We start from the raw sequence: 21,310 nt of genomic DNA on the forward strand, positions 1-21,310 counted from the left end.
CAAACCTTCCGCTTTGTAACTAATGCTCTCTACTGTATCGCTTGCAACACGATAACTAAATTTCCAAAAACCTGAGTCACATTTTTAAAAACTGCATCCTCTTACCTGCCTCTTGCCCTTCCAGGAATGTAACCAAAAGTACTCCTTGTCCGAAGGCAGTTGTGGAGAGGAGGTACTGCTTGCAGATGGAGGGGCAGAAGAGAAAAACTGCAAGTTAGTGCCCGATTGGGCCATAGGAAGTCCACAGCCCTAAGTTCAAATAACGAAACCCATTCAAGCTCTTAATGATGCCAAACCATCGCTCCAGGCGGCCACTCCACATCTGAGCCCAAGACTGGGCCGCGCGTCAGCCTGCTCCGAAAAGCATAATAACAAGACAGTTTTTAATGTTAAAAGGAATTATCGCTCTTTACTGCAGTGCTTGAAGTGTGGTAAATCCAATGCACTGTACACAGAAATGTATAACACAAAACAGCGGCAAATGGAATAGAGCAATTTCCTATGTATTTTTATTAAGTGAATGCCCTGGAGCACACTGCAGGCAGACTGATGGAGACTGCACACGAGAAGAGGGCGCATTGGAGGAAAATGTGATTTCATTTCCAGCGGGGAGGTCTGGTGTTTAAAAAAAAGGAAGCTCATTGAAAAAGTATCTTACGTTTAAAAATGTAATGTACCAGAGTTAGATCCTTTGTTGGCTAGAAACCATTTCAACATGTAAAAAGGAAATCAGACTTTGTAGACATAAAACCTTAAATCTAAGGATTGAAATAAAAAACATCTGTTGAAATTCAGGCCGGGTGGTCAGTGGCTCTTTTTCTGTATGTAAGGAATACCTGGTGGGGGCACTGAGTGGTCCCAGTTGTTTTCATTATTCTGAAAACATCCAATCAACACACAAAATTACTGACTACCGGTGTGACATAAACTAACGCAAACTGGATAACATACTGATGAATATCGTGCAAATCTAGGCATACGAGTCGAGCCGTGGAAACCAGGGTGGACTGAAGGGTTTACTGGTGCTGGAGAAGAGGAATTTGGCTTTCAGGGAAGCATTTCACCCCAAGGCCCGAAATGAGCAGAGACCTTCACCCCACCCACAGCAGTGAGGCTGACTGGCCCAGGACAGGTGACCTCTGAAGGCCTCAGGGGCCCCCTGGCAACCCTGGGCGGCTTTGTTCTAATAACGGAGGTATAGTCGTTAGTCCAAGTGAACAACATAGTGATTCGACGTTTTCATAGATTATCTTCCACATAAAGTTACAATAAAATAGTGGCTATATTCCCTGCCCTGCACGTCACATCCTCGGAACATTTATTTCATACCTAGTACTTTGCACCTCTCACTCCCTACCCTATCGTGCCCCTCCCTCCACCACTCCCTCGTACCCACTAGTTTGCTCTCTGTATCTGTGAGTCGGCTTCTGTTTTGCTATATTCGGTCATCTGCTGGATATTCTAGATTCCGCCTTTAAGTGAAAACATACAGCGACTGTCTCTCTCTCTCTGACTTCTCCCACCTGGTCCCACCCCAGATTCTCCCTCAGGGACTCCAATCACACTCCCCACAGGGTGCCATGAGGACGTGCCCTGCCCTTGAGCTCAGGGATGTTTACGTGATGACAGGCCTGTGACGCAGGCCCTGAGACGTGCTCCACCATCCCTTCCAATGTACTGTGTGTCCCTGCTGTGTGTCCCAGTGCTGTGTACTGTGTTCCAGTGCTGTGTACTGTGTCCCTGCTGTGTGACCCAGTGCTGGCCCTACTGTGTGTCCCAGTGCTGACCCTACTGTGTGCCAGTGTTGGGTACTGTGTCCCTACTGGGTGTCCTAGTGCTGTGTACTGTGTGTCCCTATTGTGTGTCCCAGTGCTGTGTACTGTGTCCCTACTGTGTGTCCTAGTGCTGTGTACTCTGTGTCCCTACTGTGTGTCCCAGTGCTGTGTACTGTGTCCCTACTGTGTGTCCTAGTGCTGTGTACTCTGTGTCCCTACTGTGTGCCCAGTGCTGTGTACTGTGTGACCCTACTGTGTGTTGGCACTGAGCTCACCAGGTAACAGTCACCAAGAATGGATGAGTTTCTGTCTTCTACGTATTTATAGCACAGACTTGGACATATTCTAATGCTTTTGGGGAGGTACATTCTAAATGGATAGGGGACTCTGACACTGCCAACGGAGAGATCTTTCCAGTTAATGTGATGTAATTCATGATGCTTCCAAAAAAAAAAGCTTATTTTTTACTTCTAAAATAGCTTTGGAGATCTGTTTCCTTCCATGTGTGAAACAAAGAGAAACTGAAGTCATGCGCTTCCTTTAGGATGCTCCCGATTTCTCCAAGAGTCTTCAGAGGAGAGTCCCTATTCCATGAAAAACACCAGTTTTTCATGGCCCGCCCTTCAGCAAACCCTCCGTGGTGTCAGTGAACCCACCACCGCAAGGCTGCAGCTGAGGGTGGAGTACACACCGCAGAGACGGGGAAGCCCACACACCTGACAGTGATGCACTGAAACGTGCTGCGGGGTACACAGCAGCCTTGCTCTGCAGTTTCACAAAACAACGCACCGACGAGGGAGGCCTGCAGGCCGGCACGATGTAGGGCAGGAAGCTGGCCGCACAGGGCAGGCTGCTGCACAGGGCGGCCGAGCTCGCCCGGCCGAAGGATGCGCTCAGGAGGTAGCTCAGTGTGACCACCGACACCCCGGAGTCCAGGAGGAAGAGGACGCCATCCAGGTGCTGCTGGAGGTGAAGACGCCACTGACCCCAAGGATGAGGGCCAGGGCGGCACGGCTCACCGGCAGCTTGGCCCCGTGCTCCGGGAGCCGGGCCAGCAAGTGGACGGCGGGGGGCAGGCCCATCATCTTCACATACTGTCCACACAGGGAGGACCAGTCATCACGGGGTTGAGAGAGGACAGGGCAGGTGCGGCCGGGGGAACAGGCGAGCCGGAGCTCATCCCTCCCTGTGGCCGCCAGTGTGGAAACACGGCCTCGGAGACGCCGCGCTGGACGCTTCCTCCAGAGTCAGCCATTGATGCGAATGAACCCCCTGCAGAGCAGGTCGCTGGCCATGCGGAGGGGAAGAAGGGGGACGAGGTGGCCTGAGAACAACCTCACAGCTGTGAGAAGGCAGCTGCAAAGGGGAGAGACCCCAGACCCCAGCCTGACTGGCCGCAGACTCGCTGCCTTTCCTGGTTTATAGAGCTTTTGTCAGTTTTGTTCCCTCTTTTTTTTGTCATTTGGTTTGTGTTGGTTTTGTTTAATAACAACAAAGAGAAAAATGAAGGGGGAAACACTGGGCCTTAAGCTCTTCACTTCGGGGGTGACTGCTCAGGTTCTAGAATGTGTTTTGCAAAGTAATTCAGTTTGAAGTAATAACACTAAAATTAATCCGTCCACTGAAACGACTGCTTGCTCACCTGTAACGTGGTGATACACCAGGGTGTAGGGCTGGTTACTTGGCAGTGAGAGCAATTCATATGCACGCCCCACGCTGGCGGCCCCGGGCAGGGAGCTCAGCACCACCAATGCCCAGTCCTAGGCCTTACACCTGGGACCCAGCTGGATGGGGAAGAAACACAGAAATCTAGGAATGCATTCGTGCTACACAGGTGAACAACACGCAGTACAACAGTGCAACTCTAGTCGAAACTGAATGACTCTCTGCACTTTTCCTTTGCTTTAATAAATGAGTGGATACCATGTGCCGGCGTGTCTGCCCGGCTGAACGGGAAGGCAGGTCTTTACCAGGCGCTTTTATGAACTTTCATTCTTAAAAGCAGTTTTGATAGTTTCAAGTTTTAACAACACTGGGACAAAAACAGCAAAGCTGTAAATAAAGAATTCCAGCCGTAAACAAAGACAGGAATTCCGTCCGTGTGTTTGTCTGGGTTGCGTAAACACTGCTGAGTGAGGGACTCTCGTGGGCCCGTCCTCAGCCTCCTTTCCTGTCCTGGATGGACTAGACGTGTCACCTGTGCAGCTCTGCCAGGGCCCTGGGCTTCCATGCAGAGCGAGTCTCCTGGGATGGCGGGACCCAACCAAGCGCACGCGGCGTCCCGTCCGTGACGGGGCAGCCGTCAACCCCCAACCCCCCAACGCCCCCCCCCGTCCCCCAGGCTGTTCACCTCCTCCAGCTGGATCTCCCGCTCGTAAAGCAGCCTGCGGACCACGCTGGCCACGGACACCATCCACGTGAGCATCGCTATCAGCGGGAAGAAGGAGCCGACGCTGTTCAAGAACCTGTGGGGACAGTGCGGTCAGCATCCACCACCGCCCCAAGATGCTCACGGTGAGTCCTGCTCCCACGCTTCGTCCCGCTGTCCTTACGGCCCCAGGGCTCGCTCAGGACCAAGACCTGTCAGACCCTGTGCCTGGGGCAGAACCGCTGTCGGGCGTCCTGATTTATAGGTGTGCAAACTCACAGAGCACGAGGAAACTTTACAGACACAGAGGCCCTCCTCTATGTCTGTAAAGGAGAGAGTCGTGTGGGGCCTGGTATCGCATGAGCCCGACTCTGGGGTCCTTGGAGCAACCAACCCGGACCCAGAGAATCTGGGCGCTCTGCACATACCTGTCTGAGTGAGGCCACTTAGTACAAATTAAAGAGAATAAGAAACTGCAGAAGAGAAGTTACAGTACATGGTGTATAACTCAGGCCCTTCCTAACCTGCTCCTGGAAACGAGTCCAAATCAACAAGAGAAGGAAAAACTGCCACTGCAATTCTGATACGTGTTTGGGAAGAGATGGCCAAGCATTTGAAAAAGCTGCTAAAAATAATCAAGCTCATATAGGAGTCACACAAAAAAGTAGAGACGAGAGGCGTCAGCAGCAAAACCCCACCCTCTGGAGGTCTAGAATGTGCCATAAAAACTATACTTAAGGAAGTAGCCACAGAAGTGACTCTCTCTGTTCCAGAGGGACTATCTCTATGTTCCCGCATCTCCTATGTCTCTGTTATGGACTGAATGTGTCACCCCCAAATTCGTGTGTTGAAACCCTAACCCCCCAAAGGGATGGTATCTGGAGGTGGGGCCTTTGGGGGATCATTAGGTTGTGATGAGGTGATGAGGATGGGGTCCCAGGATGATGCTGGCATCCTCAGAAGCAGAGGAAGACAGACCAGAGAGCTGTCACTCTCTCCACCCTCTGAGGACACAGCAGGAAGTCTTCACACCTGAGAAAGGGCCCTCGTTATAAACCAAACCTACTAGCCCCTGGACCTCTGGAACAGTGAGAAATAAACGTCTGTTGTTTAAAAAAAATCACTACACTTCCTAAAGGCCAGGGGCACTCTGGGGGCACAGTACAGAGAACAGCAGGTGTTAAGTGGGTGTCCGCTGCCTGTTAAACTGGGTGGTGTCAGGAGCCACTCCCACCTGGAGAGGGTCTCCAGGGAGACAGAGGAGGAGGGTTATGTGCAGAGTATGTGTATGTGCAGGAAGCACTCAGTCTTCGTGGCCATGGGAGAGAGTCTTTGAGCTCTGGGGGTATTCATGTCCCTGGTCCTCACCACTAGCTGGAACCCCTTGCAAACAACTGGCCAGGAAGACCCGAGTCATTCAAGATGAGTAACAACAGCAACAGAAATCTAGCACGACAGCCACATGAGAAATAAAAGTAGGTTGAGAGTCTCAGAATTATTAACAAATGAAGAACACATGCCAAAAAGATGGTGACGTGAAACAGGTGAAAATAGCCAACATCTCTGCCACCAGTTTAAAACTATTTACTAAGGCAATCCCCTATAAAAACACCATACCACAGGAGTGTTACGGTTCAGTGATGAGATGCTGAGGTGGCAGGAAGACACGGAATGTGAGCTGGAAGAGGCTGGGGAGAAACAGAAGGTGGAAGATAGCCGCCAGATGGATAGAGACAGGACGAGGGGCACAACAACGGCAAACGACGCTGCACACACCCAGTGAGAGCCATAAAACACACATGAGAACGCAGCTGAAGGGACAGAAAGAAAGAAGGAGCTTAATAGAATTAAGGGGATTTTGTTGATAAGAAACACAGGGGGGAAGTCATGCAACTGGATTCCCTTAAGAAGAAAAACCAAATACTGGAAGAGAATAAATTTGTAATGCTAGAACACACCAAGAGTTTCCATTAAAAAAAAAAAAAAAAAAAAAGCTTAAGTCTTACACATTGAAAGAACTCATCCTGTGCCTTGGAAAACTGTCCTAGAATGGTCAACAATTAAGTGTATCCTAGTAAATTATTGAATTTTCAAGTTATTAGCAATTTGTCAAAATTATCAAGTCAGATAAAAGAGTGAAAATATCAAGGTGGCCTCAGATTTCTTTATACTAACACTGAAAGCCAAAGATAATGGAGCTATTCCTACAAGATACTCAAGGAAAGACTGAGCCCAGGATTTCATGTCCAGCCAAGCTGTCTTTCAAATATAAATGCTGCAAAGAATTTTAAGTATGTAAGAACTTGGGTTAAATTGTCTCATGAGATCTTCTTAAGGAAATTACTAGAAGACAAACCAGCCCACAGAGGGGTGACTGGTAAATCACAGTGAAAGAATAATGGTAAGAAGTGGATTTACTTCCAGTAAAAATAAGACTAAAACAAAAATGAAAAATAAGATGACAAGACATATTGGAAATGTTTTGTTCCCTGAAATGTAAAAATGATACAACAAACAAAAATTGGAAGGTTGGGGAAATTCTTCAAAGAGGAAGAATGAGTTGGTAAATGCCAAAATCAAAGGCTATTTAACGCTGACAAATGTAGAATATAAGTATAGGCATCTTTAACGTACAAAGGAGGACACTGAGATAATAATGTTAACTAAAATTGCATGATAAAAAAGATGTGATGGAAGAAGAGAAATTACATTTTTTTTTATTGGTCATGGTAAAAAAAAAAGAAAGAAAGGGTTGATATTATTTGTACAAAGTTATAACTATAAGGGAACCACTAGAACAACAGCAGAACATTCCTAAATAATGGTATAAGTATAGAAAAATATATTACATAACTAAGACCATATATACCTGAAATTCCATTTCATACTGTTAAACAGCTAACCTCCCCTGTGTATGAAGCTATGTGATGCACATAAGAGACACGCCTAAGACAAGACCCTTCAGAAAAGTTTAAAATGCAAGGATGGGCAAAGGCATGGCAAGCAAACTGTGAATCCAGAGAAAGAGAAGAAAGGGGGGAAAAAGCAGAGGTCATTAATTTAATTTTATACAAGGTAGAATTACGTCCACAAAGCATTAAGGAAGACCCAGAACACAATTACTCATGGCTCTGCACAAAGTGACTCAGCCCCAAGATTCGAAAGGCCAACACCAGAGGAAAAAGCAAGGGGATGTCCCAGTAACAGGAGACTACAGGTTATCTACCTTAGCTCAGCACAGATGAAGTGGACACAAATAAGGACAGAGAATTCCTAAACAACAAAGTTAATGTGGATACATTCTGTACTATAAAAATAGGAAATCCAAAATTTCTTTTCAAGCGCCCATAAATCATTCACAAAAGTTGATTATATAATAGTTGACAGAGAAAAATGCCATAAATTCAAAAAGTGGAAATGATAAACACAGTATTTTCTGATGGCAATGTACAAATTAGGATTTATTAGCGGTATTTGGCAATTCAGGGTATGATGCAATTTTTGGATTTTGTCAATCTGATTTTTAAAATGCTGTCGCAGACTAGTTTTAATTTGAATTTTTCTTACTATAAGTAAGCTGAGTAACTTCACATGCTTAAAATTCCTGAGAATTTCCACTTGGGAATTAAAAGACACTTAAACAGCTCTTGGGTCAAGAAGACAGCAGAAACCCATATTGCAAGTGTCTAGAAAACAATGAACTTTTAGTCGTATATCAGATCCATGGGACATAGTTGAAATAATGATTGAAGAGAAAAGTCATCACCTTAGGTCACTACACACATTAAAGGAGAAATACACTAAAAATAATGTATCAAACATGGGTCTCAGGTATCAGAGAAACAGCATAACACATTGAAGGTATATAAAAGTAAGGAAGTAATAAAAATAAAGACAGAACAAGTAAGTTAGAAAAGACAAAAAAAGAGAATTGATAAATAAAGTCCATGTGTGGTCCTTTGAAAAAAGTATCAACGGAACAAGAAAATAATGAAACTATGTGTGCACCAAGTGAATTTTTAAAATGCAGAAGGAGGAAGCATGTTGAAGGCAGACTAACCACAGAAGGAGGGGATGAGGGAGAGGGAGAGGAACACGAGTGCTCTGCTCGACCTCAAATCCTCCCCCGGACCTTAGGGAAGAGACTGGTGTCTGACGTGGACGCGTGTGCCCCTCCACCAACTTCCCAACTGGGCGGCAAGAGGTCCTGTGACTCTCATCCCTGGGGAATCCCACAGGGGAGGGTGACTGCGGTTCTCCAGGCTCATACGGTCCTGGTAACCCCTGGTCTGCAAGCTTCCAGAAGGCAAGGACAACACCTTTTTCACCACCAATTATGACAGTCACGTGCATACATGACACATAGCAAATGCTCCATAAATGGCTTCAAATGAAAAAACAGCACAAAAACTTTCTCTCTCAGCAAGATGTCATGAGTTCAAGGTCACCAAACAAACAAACAAACAAACAACAACTGATGCTTTAGAAGAGGATATGAAGTACGCCTTTTTTCTCTACTTTCTCAACTTTTGATAACCATTTGTTTACAAAACTAACAATGAAAGGAGAAACATATTAAATCCAGGATGTCTAAGTGACCTCAGAGATAGGACTGTCTGTCACCGCCCTATTATCAGGTCAGCATGGATCAGACAAATGTGCTCCAGATTCTTCCGTGTATTTATCCCTACTCTGGAACCCAAACAGAAGCCCGTCAATAAACTTGGAAATTAGGAAATCCAACGTTCTCATTTGTTTAAACCTTTTTAAAAGGTTACTCTGATCTTCATAAACATTTCGTTGTCTCCACGTCTTTTTCTGAAGGTGGCAAATCCCTGACTTGCATTTTAATAACTCTTATTAACAGTGTTCCTCAGTGGCTTGTCTCCATTAGCAACATCAGACAGAAAAGGATGAGCCTGTTGGATCAAAATCCCATATATAGGGACAGCCACGTGGAGAAATCAGCTTTTTTTTTTTAACATCTTTATTGGAGTAGAATTGCTTTACAATGGAGTGTTAGTTTCTGCTTTATAACAAAGTGAATCGGCTATACATATACATATGTTCCCATATCTCCTCCCTCTTGCGTCTCCCTCTCACCCTCCCTCTCCCACCCCTCTAGGTGGTCACAAAGCACCGAGCTGATCTCCCTGTGCTATGCGACTGCTTCCCACTAGCTATCTACCTTATGTTTGGTAGTGTATATATGTCCATGCCACTCTCTCACTTTGTCACAGCTTACCCTTCCCCCTCCCCATGTACTCAAGTCCATTCTCTACATCTGTGTCTTTATTCCTGTCCTGCCCCTAGGTTCCTCAGATCCATTTTACCCAGCAATCCCACTACTGGGCATATACCCTGAGAAAACCATAATTCAAAAAGAGTCATGTACCACAATGTTCACTGCAGCTCTATTTACAATAGCCAGTACATGGAAGCAACCTAAGCGTCCACTGACAGATGAATGGATAAAGAAGATGTGGCACATATATACAATGGAATATTACTCAGCCATAAAAAGAAACGAAATTGAGTTATTTGTAGTGAGGTGGATGGACCTAGAGTCTGTCATACAGAATGAAGTAAGTCAGAAAGAGAAAGACAAATACCATACACTAACACGTACATATGGAATCTAAAAAAAAACAAAAGGCTCAGCTTTTGTTTTTGTCTCTTGAGATGCATGACTCCGGTGCCAGTGCAGGGTGGTGGCCAACCCCCAGCCTTTCCCCACGTCACCCCAGCTCTGCCTCCTGCCCTTCTCCCTCCATCCACCCCCTGCCCCCAGGACCCTGATCCCAGGCCCAGGACAATGCGGGCGGGGGGTACTGCTGAGAAGGACCGAAGCTTTCCCCCCACCCCGAACCTCGGGCCAGCGGGCTGATGCAGGTCCTTCCCAGCACGGGAAGGGGTGAATCAGGGACCCTCAGGTTCACGTCTGGGCTGTGTCCTCCCACCAGCCTGTGCCGGAGTCACGCACAGAAGGGTGCAGCTCCCCAGCACCCTGTCATCCTCCTCTTGCCCAGTCCTGCTTGCTGACCCGTTGGGGAAAGTCAGGGAGGAGGGGGCTCGTGAATGCACCCCTCTCTGAACACAGCACTGCCCGGAACATTGCCCGGGTCTCGGCTCCAAAGCGTCTTACACGGAAGGACGTCCCCAGGGTGAGCGCTGCCCCGAGTCCCTTCGACTGAGCTTCCCCTCACTCTCACCCGGAGAGTGTCGGAGCTGCAGTCACCCGCTGAATCACCCACTTCAACTCGTGAGTGTTCTCGGATGACCCGACCTACGAGGTCACCTGCCCCAGGCCTCTGGGAATCCCTCCATCCCTGCATGTGGGTGGCACAGGCCCAAACTGTAAGGATTTGTGCTGAAGAGGAAATAAGCTTCCTCTGATTCCCTAGTTCAGATGGGAGGAATCCCCCGTGAATATTATTCGTCAAATTTATTCTCAAGGGTGTCTGAAGCTACAGATGCCTAGTGTCAAATCTAACTGACCACATTATCTCCACAACTGTTCTATCTGGGTGGCTCAGCCTTAGGAAATTAAAAAGGAGAATGGATCGTCTCCAAATGCTCTTTGGTGGAATGGCTATACAAAAGCTCCAGGATTTTTCTCCACCTGGTTTCCAAACGCAGGGCCTCTCCCACTGTCAGAGGCCCTCAGGAGCTCAGTCCCACTGGGTACTCACAGGTGGCTGGTGTGACACGGGTACGGGATGGCCTGCACCTGCACGGCCGGGTTCAGGGCCTCCTGCCCCGTCTGCACTGAGATGATAGCTCTTTCGATCATGTCTTGCAATGGGACAAAGATGTAGTTATACTTGAACCCATCGGCTGGGAGGCTCTGAGGGTGGAACTTCCAGAAAGGGTTTTTCACCAGATCCGTCCTCAAGCTGTACAAAATGCTGGTCCGGATGCTGTACGTAACCTGGGGTGGCAGCTGGAGAGATTCTGAGCTGAGGTTCTTACCTGCTGAGGAACTGTTAAAAATGATACCTAAGGTCAGAAAAGGACAAACAAGGGGTCAGCACAACCTAGGAGCGGCTCACACCACATCAGCATGGGTCTGACCGGACGCCCCAGGACACTCAGCTCAGCGCCTCCGCTGAGAAAGGGCCACACCCCAGGGAGGGGAGGCTGATTTTCTGTGTGACACAAGTCCTCGGCGGTGAGGTAGCACTAAGGCCTCCCAATTCCCAACTCCCTCCTAAAATTAAAAATACTCTTTTTCATTTTAACAAAACCACATGGTGGTGTCATTAATACAAAGAAATTACTTGTTTTGCATTTTTGCAGGACTAGAAAAATTACATGAGGCTGCACAAATAATAGGGTTTCCTTGTCTGTGATTACAGATGTCCCTAAGAACCGATGTCTTTGGATTCTGTGTTCTGCCACAGGAATTCTTCGCATTTCATATACAAAGCTGCTTGTGGGCTGAATTCTGCCCTCCCAAAATTCCTAAGTTGAAGTCCTCACCCCTAGCACTTCACCATGTGACCTTATTGGGAGATTGAGTCTTTACAGAGGTGACCAACTGAAAATGAGGTCACAGGATGTGCTCTAATCCAGCATGACTGGTGTACTTAGAAGACGGGGAAGTGCCGACACAGACATGCACAGAGGGAAGATGAGGGAGCAGACAGCCGTCCATACGTCAAGGACAGAGGCCTCGAGGGGAGGCAGGCCTGCCCACACTTGGACTCCAGAATTATGAGAAAATAAATTTATGCTGTTTAAGCCACTTAGTCTTCAATTCTTTGTCACAGCAGCCTTAGCAAACTAATACAAAGCCAAATAAAAACAATTCACTGTTTATTCAAAAGGAATACATCATATTTATGTTGAATAAGTGAACAACTGATCGAAAGACTTGAACTGGCCACTGTCTCTTCTCCCATGACCCTAGGACATCCAGATATACCTGATAAAAATAAAAGGGATGGAAGAAATCAGAGTACAGCTTTAATCAAGAAAAATATAACCTATCACATGAGATTTAACCATAAACTGGTAAACTAGTCCCGTAAACTGGTAAACATGGATGCAGGGAATAGCACTCGGCCTCGGATGACCTATGAGGCCCATCTTTTCACCAGCTCAAGGGGACCAGTTCTGCTTTGTTCGTTTTACCCAGAAAGCACTGTTTTCTGTCGGTGATGAGACACGTTTGGGGAGAAATATGCAAATATTGCCTTTATGAGCATGTGTGTTCACTGAATACTTACTGGCCAAGAAGCTGTTCTTCCGCATGAGGGCCTGTGAGGTCGCCTCCAGGCAGGTCAGGCCCTGGAAGAGGGTCAGTAGGACACAGAAGGTCAGGTTGGCCAGGATGCAGCCCAGGGAGCGGAGGCGTCCAGTGCCCATGCGGTTCAGCATCTGGCCCAGCTTCCCTCCTGAGGACACGGAAACGAGGACATGGCAACTTTTCTCTGGGCACAGAACGTATCCTTCCCAAGGCAGGGACTTTGCAAATAAATTCCTTCATGAGAAAATTTATTCAGAAGAGTCAAATTCCGTTCCACGCAAAATTTGCTACTTATTTGCTGAGTGCAAACTCCACCTTTCCTATATGGTCCCTGTAATGCTGATACTTACATGTAAATGGAAAGAAAACAGTTAAATCATAGAGGGTGAGGTTGCAGACCACAGCTAAGTCAACAGCAGGAGCCAGAAAGAACGAACAACAGAGGGAAGGATGTGTGAGAAACACGGCTGGAGTAACCCAGCTCCAAGCAGAGAAGGTGGCCCTGTCCCCCTAAGTACCTGCCCACTGGGCAGCAGTGGCAGCAAAGGGGACAAGATCCAGCTTTGCCCCCATAGCAGCTCTCCTGTGATTCCATGTTTACCCTGGAAAGTTATCTTATCCGTCAAAGTTTGTTTCTTCATCTGCAGCGTGAAGAAAGCAGAATTCCCTGCAGGATTGTCCTAAGGATTAAGCCAAGTACCTCGTGTGTGTAAGTGCTTACTGAGGGCATCCTGTTGTCATGGTTACAGCTGCTGAAGAGGAGAGCTAGGCGCCAGCCAGTTATCCTAATTTAATTCCTCCCGATGAAACTAAGCTCAACAACTAGAAAATAGGAGACCAAAAAGTGCGTTCCACGCTCTGAGGGGCTCTGAGTGTTTGGGATTTTTGTTTTCTTGTTTTTGATAGAGAATTGGAAAGTGTTCAATTTTACAGGATGGGGCAAACCGGGAGCATTTCTATATTGCTGATCATTTGTCGTTTGAATGTGTGCTCTACAGGCTCACCCAGTAAGTTTGCTGACGACTTCACTGTGTTAATTCCAGAGGCTTCATGGAATAAGGAGTGACCTGGCCTCCGCAGAGTGTGGCTTTAATTGTGTTCCAGGGACAGAACTAAAGCTGCTTAAAAAAGGCTTTGCACAGTTGAATCGTTCATATAATTGAATGACTATATCCGTGTGTGTGTATGTGTGTGCTTGTGCATGTGTGTGTACATGTGTAACATCAGGAATTAGAAAAGCAGCTCCACACAAAAATTCCGTGGGCTTTAGCACCCCTTGCAGAGGTCCTTGCCCGAGAAGAAGGCAGCAGCCACTGTTTGGTAAGAGCTCTCGCTCAGTGGAGTGAATGTAACACAAGTAGTTGCTCAAGTCTCCACCACATGTCCTCTGACTCTGGACTCCTCAGTGCCCTCCCCAACCCGACAGGGGCGCTGGGGTGGGGGGCACCTCCACAGGAAAGGATGGAAAACAGGACAGGGACACAAAGGCCCATCGTGAGAGGACTAGACCAGGACGCTTCTCTCTCCTGTGTCCCCATCAAACGTAAGAGGTAGTTAAAGACAGGCCGAGAGGAAACACACAGGTCTGTGGAGCAGAAGGTGTGGGAAGGCCCCAGTTGGCAAGGGCAGCAAGCATCGGAGGCTCACATATGCACGGGGTAAAAGACTCTGCAAGGATTTCAGCCGAGTTCTGGCCACGAGAAGCTGTGCATTGTCCCCATTTGACATCTACAGCTGACGACCTGAGACACGCTGGCGCTAGCCATGGCCAGCTAGGGGGTTTGAGATCCCCTGTTTCTAGCCCTAAAGATGATGTCCAACAATTGCCTCCATCCTATTGCTTTCGTCTCTTCTAAATGAGGGACGGCTTCCCGACATTTGGGGCCAGAGCTATATGTTAGGGGAGGCTGTCCTGTACATCACAGGGTGCTTAGGAACATTCCTGGCTGGGAGCATCTCACCAGCTGCGACAACAAGAAATGGCTCCAGACCTTGCCAAATGCCCCAGGGGACAAACTCCCCCTCAGCTGATAACCACTGATGGAAACAGAGTCCCGATAAGCTCCCTGCACATGAAAAACATCCTATCAGGCTTCAGTGCCTCATTCTTAACCTCAACAGACAGTTAAGGAAACTCTCCAACATGAAAGAGAGAACTCAAAATAAATGAATAGAGCTAGACCTTCAAGAAGACAGAGGAATAAGATGTGGAGATCACCTTCCTCCCCAGAAATATATCAAAACTACAACTACATGTGGAACAACTCCTACAGAACACCTACTGAACGCTGGCAGAAGATCTCAGGTTTCCCAAAAGGCAAGAAACTCCCCATGTACCTGGGTAGGGCAAAAGAAAAGAGGAAAAACAGAGACAAAAGAATAGGGATGGCACCTGCACCAGTGGGAGGGAGCTGTGAAGGAGGAAAGGTTTCCACACACTAGGAAGGCCCTTCACGGCAGAGACTGCGGGTGGCAGAGGGGGGGAGCTTCGGAGCCACAGAGAACGCAGCAACAGGGGTGCAGAGGGCAAAGCGGGGAGATGCCCGCACAGAGGATCAGTGCCGACCAGCATTCACAAGCCCGAGAGGCTTGTCTGCTCACCTGCCAGGATGGGCGGGTGTGGGAGCTGAGGATCAGGGTTCGGAGGTCAGATCCCAGGGACAGGACTGGGGTTGGCTGTGTGAACACAGCCTGAATGGGGCCAGTGCACCACAGCTAGCCAGGAGGGATTCTGGGGAAAAGTCTGGAACTGCTTAAGAGGCAACAGACCATTGTTTTGGGGTACACGAGGAGAGGGGATTCGGAGCACCGCCTAAACAAGCTCCAGAGATGGGCGCGAACTGCAGCTATCAGCGCAGGCACCACAGACAGGCATGAGATGCTAAGGCTGCTGCTGCAGCCACCAAGAAGCCTGTGCAGCCCGCCACTGCCAGGGCCCCGTGATCCAGGGACAACTTCCCCGGGAGAACACATGGCGCACCTCAGGCTGGTGCAACGTCACGCCGGCCTCTGCTGCTGCAGGCTCACCCCGCATCCGTACCCCTCCCTCCGCCCGGCCTGAGTGAGCCAGAGCTCCCAAAGCAGCTGCTCCTTTAACCCCGTTCTGTCTGAGTGAAGAACAGAGGCCCTCAGGTGACCTACAAGCAGAGGTGGGACCAAATCCAAAGCTGAACCACAGGAGCTTTGCAAACAAAGAAGAGGGAAGTTTCTCCCCGCAGCCTCAGGAGCAGTGGATTAAATCCCCACAATCAACTTGATGTACCCTGCATCTGTGGAATAGCTGAATAGACAATGAATCATCCCAAAATTGAGGCGGTGGACTTTGGGAGCAACTGTAGACTTGGGATTTGCTGTCTGCGACTGACTGGTTTCTGGCCTCATGTTTACCTTAGTTTAATATTTAGAGCTTATTATCATTGGTGGATTTGTTTACTGATTTGGTTATTCTCTTCCGTTTTTTCTTATATATAGATACATATTTTTTTCCTTTTTCTCTTTTTATGAGTGTGTATGTGTATGCTTCTTTGTGTAATTTTGTCTGCATAGCTTTGCTTTTACCATTTGTCCTAGGGTTCTCTTTGTTTTCTTTTGTTTTTTTTTTTTTTTTTTGCTTTTTATAGTATAGTTTTTAGTGCTTGTTATCATTGGTGGATTTGTTTTTTGGTTTGGTTGCTCTCTTCTTTCTTTCTTTCTATTTTTTTCTCTCTTTTCTTCTGAGCCATGTGGCTGACAGGATCTTGGTGGTCCAGCTGGGTGTCAGGCCTAAGCCTCTGAGATGGGAGAGCCAAGTTCAGATCATTGGTCCACCAGAGACCTCCCGGCTCCACGTAATATCAAACAGCAAAAGTTCTCCCAGAGATTTCCATCTCAATGCTAAGACGCAGCTCCACTCAACGACCAGCAAGCTACAGTGCTGGACACTCTATGCCAAACAACTAGCATGACAGAAAAACAACCCCACCCATTAGCAGAGAGGATGCCTAAAATCATAATAAGGTCATGGACACCCCAAAACACACCACCCGATGTGGTCCTCCCACCAGAAAGACAAGATCCAGCCTCATCCACCAGAAGACAGACACCAGTACCCTCCACCAGGAAGCCTACACAACCCACTGAACCAACCTTAGCCACTGGGGACAGACACCAAAAACAACGGGAACTACGAACCTGCAGCCTGCAAAAAGGAGACCCCAAACACAGTAAGATAAGCAAAATGAAAAGACCAGAGAAACACACAGCAGATGAAGGAGCAAGATAAAAACCCACCAGACCAAACAAATGAAGAGGAAATAGGCAGTCTACCTGAAAACGAATTCAGAATAATGATAGTAAAGATATCCAAAATCTTGGAAACAGAATGGAGAAAATAACAAGAAACGTTTAACAAGGTCCTAGAAGAACTAAACAGTGAACAAACAAGGATGAACAACACAATAAATGAAATCAAAAATTCTCTACAAGGAATCAATAGCAGAATAACTGAGGCAGAAGAACGGTGAAGTGACCTGGAAGATAAAATAGTGGAAATAACTACCACAGAGCAGAATAAAGAAAAAAGAATGAAAATAATTGAGGACAGTCTCAGAGACCTCTGGGACAACATTAAATTCACCAACATTTGAATTATAGGGGTGCCAGAAGAAGAAAGGAAAAAAAAAGGGACTGAGAAAATATTTGAAGAGATTATAGTTGAAAACTCTCATAATATGAGAAAGGAAATAATCAAGTCCAGGAAGTGCAGAGACTCTCATACAGGGTAAATCCAAGGAGAAACATGCCAAGACACATATTAATCAAACTATCAAAAATTAAATACAAAGAAAAAGTATTAAAAGCAGCAAGGAAAAAGCAACAAATAACATACAAGGGAATCCCCATAATGTTAGCAGCTGATCTTTCAGCAAAAACTCTACAAGCCAGAAAGGAGTGGCAAGACATAATTAAAGTGATGAAAGGGAAAAACCTACAACCAAGATTATTCTACCCAGCAAGGATCTCATTCACATTCAACAGAGAAATTAAATAAAACCTTTACAGACAAGTAAAAGTTAAGAGAATTCAGCACCACCAAACCAGCTTTACAACAAATGCTAAAGGAACTTCTTTAGGCAGGAAACACAAGAGAAGGTAAAGACCTACAATAACAAACCCAAAACAATTAAAAAATGGTAATAGGAACATACATATCAATAACTACCTTAAGTGTAAATGGATTAAATGCTCTAACCAAAAGACATAGACTGGCTGAAGGGATACAAAAACAAGACCTGTACATATGTTGTCTAAAAGAGACTCACTTCAGACCTAGGGACACATACAGACTTGAGATAGAAGGGATGGAAAAAGATATTTCATGCAAATGGAAATCAAAAGAAAGCTGGAGTAGCAATTCTCATCTCAGACAAAATAGACTTTAAAATAAAGACTATTACAAAAGACAAAGAGGACACTACATTATGATCAAGGGATCAATCCAAGATGATATAACAATGGTAAATATTTATGTACTCAACGTAAGGGTTGCACCTCAATACATAAGGCAAATGCTAACAGGCATAAAAGGGGAAATCAACAGTAACACATTCTTAGTAGGGGACTTTAACACCCCACTTTCACCAATGGACAGATCAACCAAAATGCAAATAAATAAGGAAACACAAGCTTTAAATGATACATTAAACAAGATGGACTTAATTGATATTTATAGGACATTCCATTCAAAAACAACAGAATACACTTTCTTCTCAAGTGCTCAAGCAACATTTTCCAGGATAGATCATATATTGGGTCACAAATCAAGCCTTGGTAAATTTAAGAAAATTGAAATCATATCAAGTATATTTTCCAACCACAATGTTATGAGACTAGACATCAATTACAGGAAAAAAATCTGTGAAACAAACAAGCTCATGGAGGCCACACAATACACTACTGAATAGCCAAGAGATGACTGAAGAAATCAGAGAGGAATCAAAAAATATCTAGAAACAAATGACAATGAAAACATGACAACCCAAAACCTATTGGATGCAGCAAAAGCAGTTCTAAGAGGGAAGTTTATAGCAATACAATCCTACCTCAAGAAACAAGAAAAATCTCAAATAAACAACCTAACCTTACACCTAAAGCAATTAGAGAAAGAAGAACAAAAAAAACCAAAAGTTAGCAGAAGGAAAGAAATCATAAGATCAGACCAGAAATAATTGATAATTGATATTTATAGGACATTTATATTGATGTTTAATGTATCATTTAAATAAATGAAGGAAACAATAGCAAAGATCAATAAAACTAAAAGCTGGTTCTTTGAGATGATAAAAAAAATTGATAAACCACTAGCCAGACTCATCAAGCAAAAAAAGGGAGAAGACTCAAATCAGTAGAATTAGAAATGAAAAAGGAGAAGGAACCACTGACACTGCAGAAATACAAAAGATCATGAGAGATTACTACAAGCAACTATATGCCCAAAAAATGGACAATCTGGAAGAAATGGACAAATTCTTAGAAAAGCACAGCCTTCCGAGACTGATCCAGGAAGAAATAGAAAATATACACAGACCAATCACAAGCACTAAAGTTGAAACTGTGATTAACTGTGATTTTCCAACAAACAAAAGCCTGGGACCAGATGGCTTCACAGGCGAATTCTATCAAACATTTAGAGAAGAGCCAACACCTATCCTTCTCAAACTCTTCCAAAATATAGCAGAGGGAGGAACACTCCCCAACTCATTCTACAAGGCCACCATCACCCTGATACTAAAAACAGATGAAGATAGCACAAAAAACGAAAACTACAGGCCAATATCACTGATGAACATGGATGCAAAAGTCCTCAACAAAATACTAGCAAACAGAATCCAACAGCACATTAAAAGGAACGTACAACATGATCAAGTGGGGTTTATCCAAGGAATGTAAAGGTTCTTCAATATATGCAAATCAATCAATGTGATAAAGCATATTAAAAAACTGAAGGAGAAAAAGCATATGATCATCTCAATAGATGCAGAAAAAGCTTTCAACAGAATTCAACACCCATTTATGATAAAAACCCTCTAGAAAGTAGGCATAGAGGGAACTTTTCTCAACATAATAAAGGCCATATATGACAAACCCACAGCCAACATCGTCCTCAATGGTGAAAAACTGAAACCATTTCCACTAAAGATCAGGAACAAGACAAGTTTGCCCACTCTCACCACTATTATTCAACATAGTTTTGGACGTTTTAGCCAACACAATCAGAGAAGAAACAGAAATAAAAGGAATCCAAATCAGAAATTAAGTACAACTGTCACTGTTTGCAAATGACATGATACTTATACATAGAGAATCCCAAAGATGCTACCAGAAAACTACTAGAGCTAATCAATGAATTTGGTAAAGTAGCGGATACAAAATTAATGCAAAGAAATCTCTTGCATTTCTATACACTACTGATGAAAAATCTGAAAGTGAAAATAAGAAAACACTCCCATTTACCACTGCAACAAAAATAATAAAATACCTAGGAATAAACCTACCTAAGGAGACAAAAGACCTGTATGCAGAAAATTATAAGACACTGATGAAAGAAATTAAAGATGATACAAACAGATGGAGAGATTTACCATGTTCTTGGATTGGAAGAATCAACATTGTTAAAATGACTATACTACCCAAAACAATCTACAGATTCAATGCAATACCTATAAAACTACCCCTGGCATTTTTCACAGAACTAGAACAGAAAATTTCACAATGTGTATGAACACACAAAAGACCCCGAATAGCCAAAGCAATCTTGAGAAAGAAAAACGGAGCTGGAGGAATCAGGCTCCCGGACTTCAGACTATACTACAAACCTACAGTAATCAAGACAGTATAGTACTGGCACAAAAACAGAAATATAGATCAATGGAACAGGATAGAAAGCCCAGAGATAAATCCACGAACATTTGGTCACCTTATCTTTGATAAAGGAGGCAAGAATATACAGTGGAGAAAAGATAGACTCTTCAGTAAGTGGTGCTGGGAAAACTGGAAAGCTACATGTAAAAGAATGAAATTAGAACACTCCCTAACACCATACACAAAAATAAACTCAAAATGGATTAAAGACCTAAATGTAAGGCCAGACACTATCAAAATCTTAGAGGAAAACATAGGCAGAACACTCTATGACATAAATCACAGCAAGATCTTTTTGGACCCACCTCCTAGAGAAATGGAAATAAAAACAAAAATAAACAAATGGGGCCTAATGTAACTTAAAGGAAACCATAAACAAGACAAAAAGACAACTCTCAGAATGGGAGAAAATATTTGCAAACGAAGCAACTGACAAAGGATTAATCTCCAAATTTACAAATAACTCATGCAGCTCAGTATCAAAAAACAAACAACCCAATCAAAACATGGGCAGAAGACCTAAACAGACATTTCTCCAAAGAAGGTATACAGATTGCCAACAAACACATGAAAGGATGCTCAACATTACTCATCATTAGAGAAATCAAATCAAAACTACAATGAGGTATCACCTCACACCGGTCAGAATGGCCATCATCTTAAAATCTACAAACAATTAATGCTGGAGAGGGTGTGGAGAAAAGGGAACCCTCTTGCACTGTTGGTGGGAATGTAAATTGATACAGCCACTATGGAGAACAGTATGGAGGTTCCTTAAAAAGCTAAAAATAGAACTACCATATGACCCAGCAATCCCACTCCTGGGCATATACCCTGAGAAAACCGTAATTCCAAAAGGGTCATGTACCCCAGTGTTCATAATTCAAAAAGAGTCATGTACCCCAGTGTACATGACTAGCCAGGACATGGAATAGCCAGGACATGGAAGCAACCTAAGTGTCCATCGACAGATGAATGGATAAAGAAGTTATGGCACATATATACAATGGAATATTA

At 44.9% G+C, this 21,310-nt stretch overlaps 1 protein-coding gene across 1 annotated transcript in view; it reads right to left on the reverse strand.

Moving 5' to 3' along the window:
• Positions 1–21,310, reverse strand: part of ABCA13 (ATP binding cassette subfamily A member 13) — a 296,583-nt gene that overhangs the window by 177,040 nt on the left and 98,233 nt on the right. Inside the window, 6 exon segments of the mRNA XM_027124171.1 lie at positions 106–207; positions 2,492–2,722; positions 2,725–2,869; positions 4,126–4,240; positions 10,836–11,142; positions 12,375–12,542. Of these exon segments, the coding sequence (XP_026979972.1) occupies positions 106–207; positions 2,492–2,722; positions 2,725–2,869; positions 4,126–4,240; positions 10,836–11,142; positions 12,375–12,542 (1,068 nt within the window).

The sequence above is a fragment of the Aethalodelphis obliquidens genome, unplaced genomic scaffold, assembly GCF_003676395.1.
Source record: "Aethalodelphis obliquidens isolate GAN/ISIS:26980383/991018 unplaced genomic scaffold, ASM367639v1 scaffold27, whole genome shotgun sequence".
In the NCBI taxonomy this organism is placed as follows: Eukaryota; Metazoa; Chordata; class Mammalia; order Artiodactyla; family Delphinidae; genus Aethalodelphis; species Aethalodelphis obliquidens.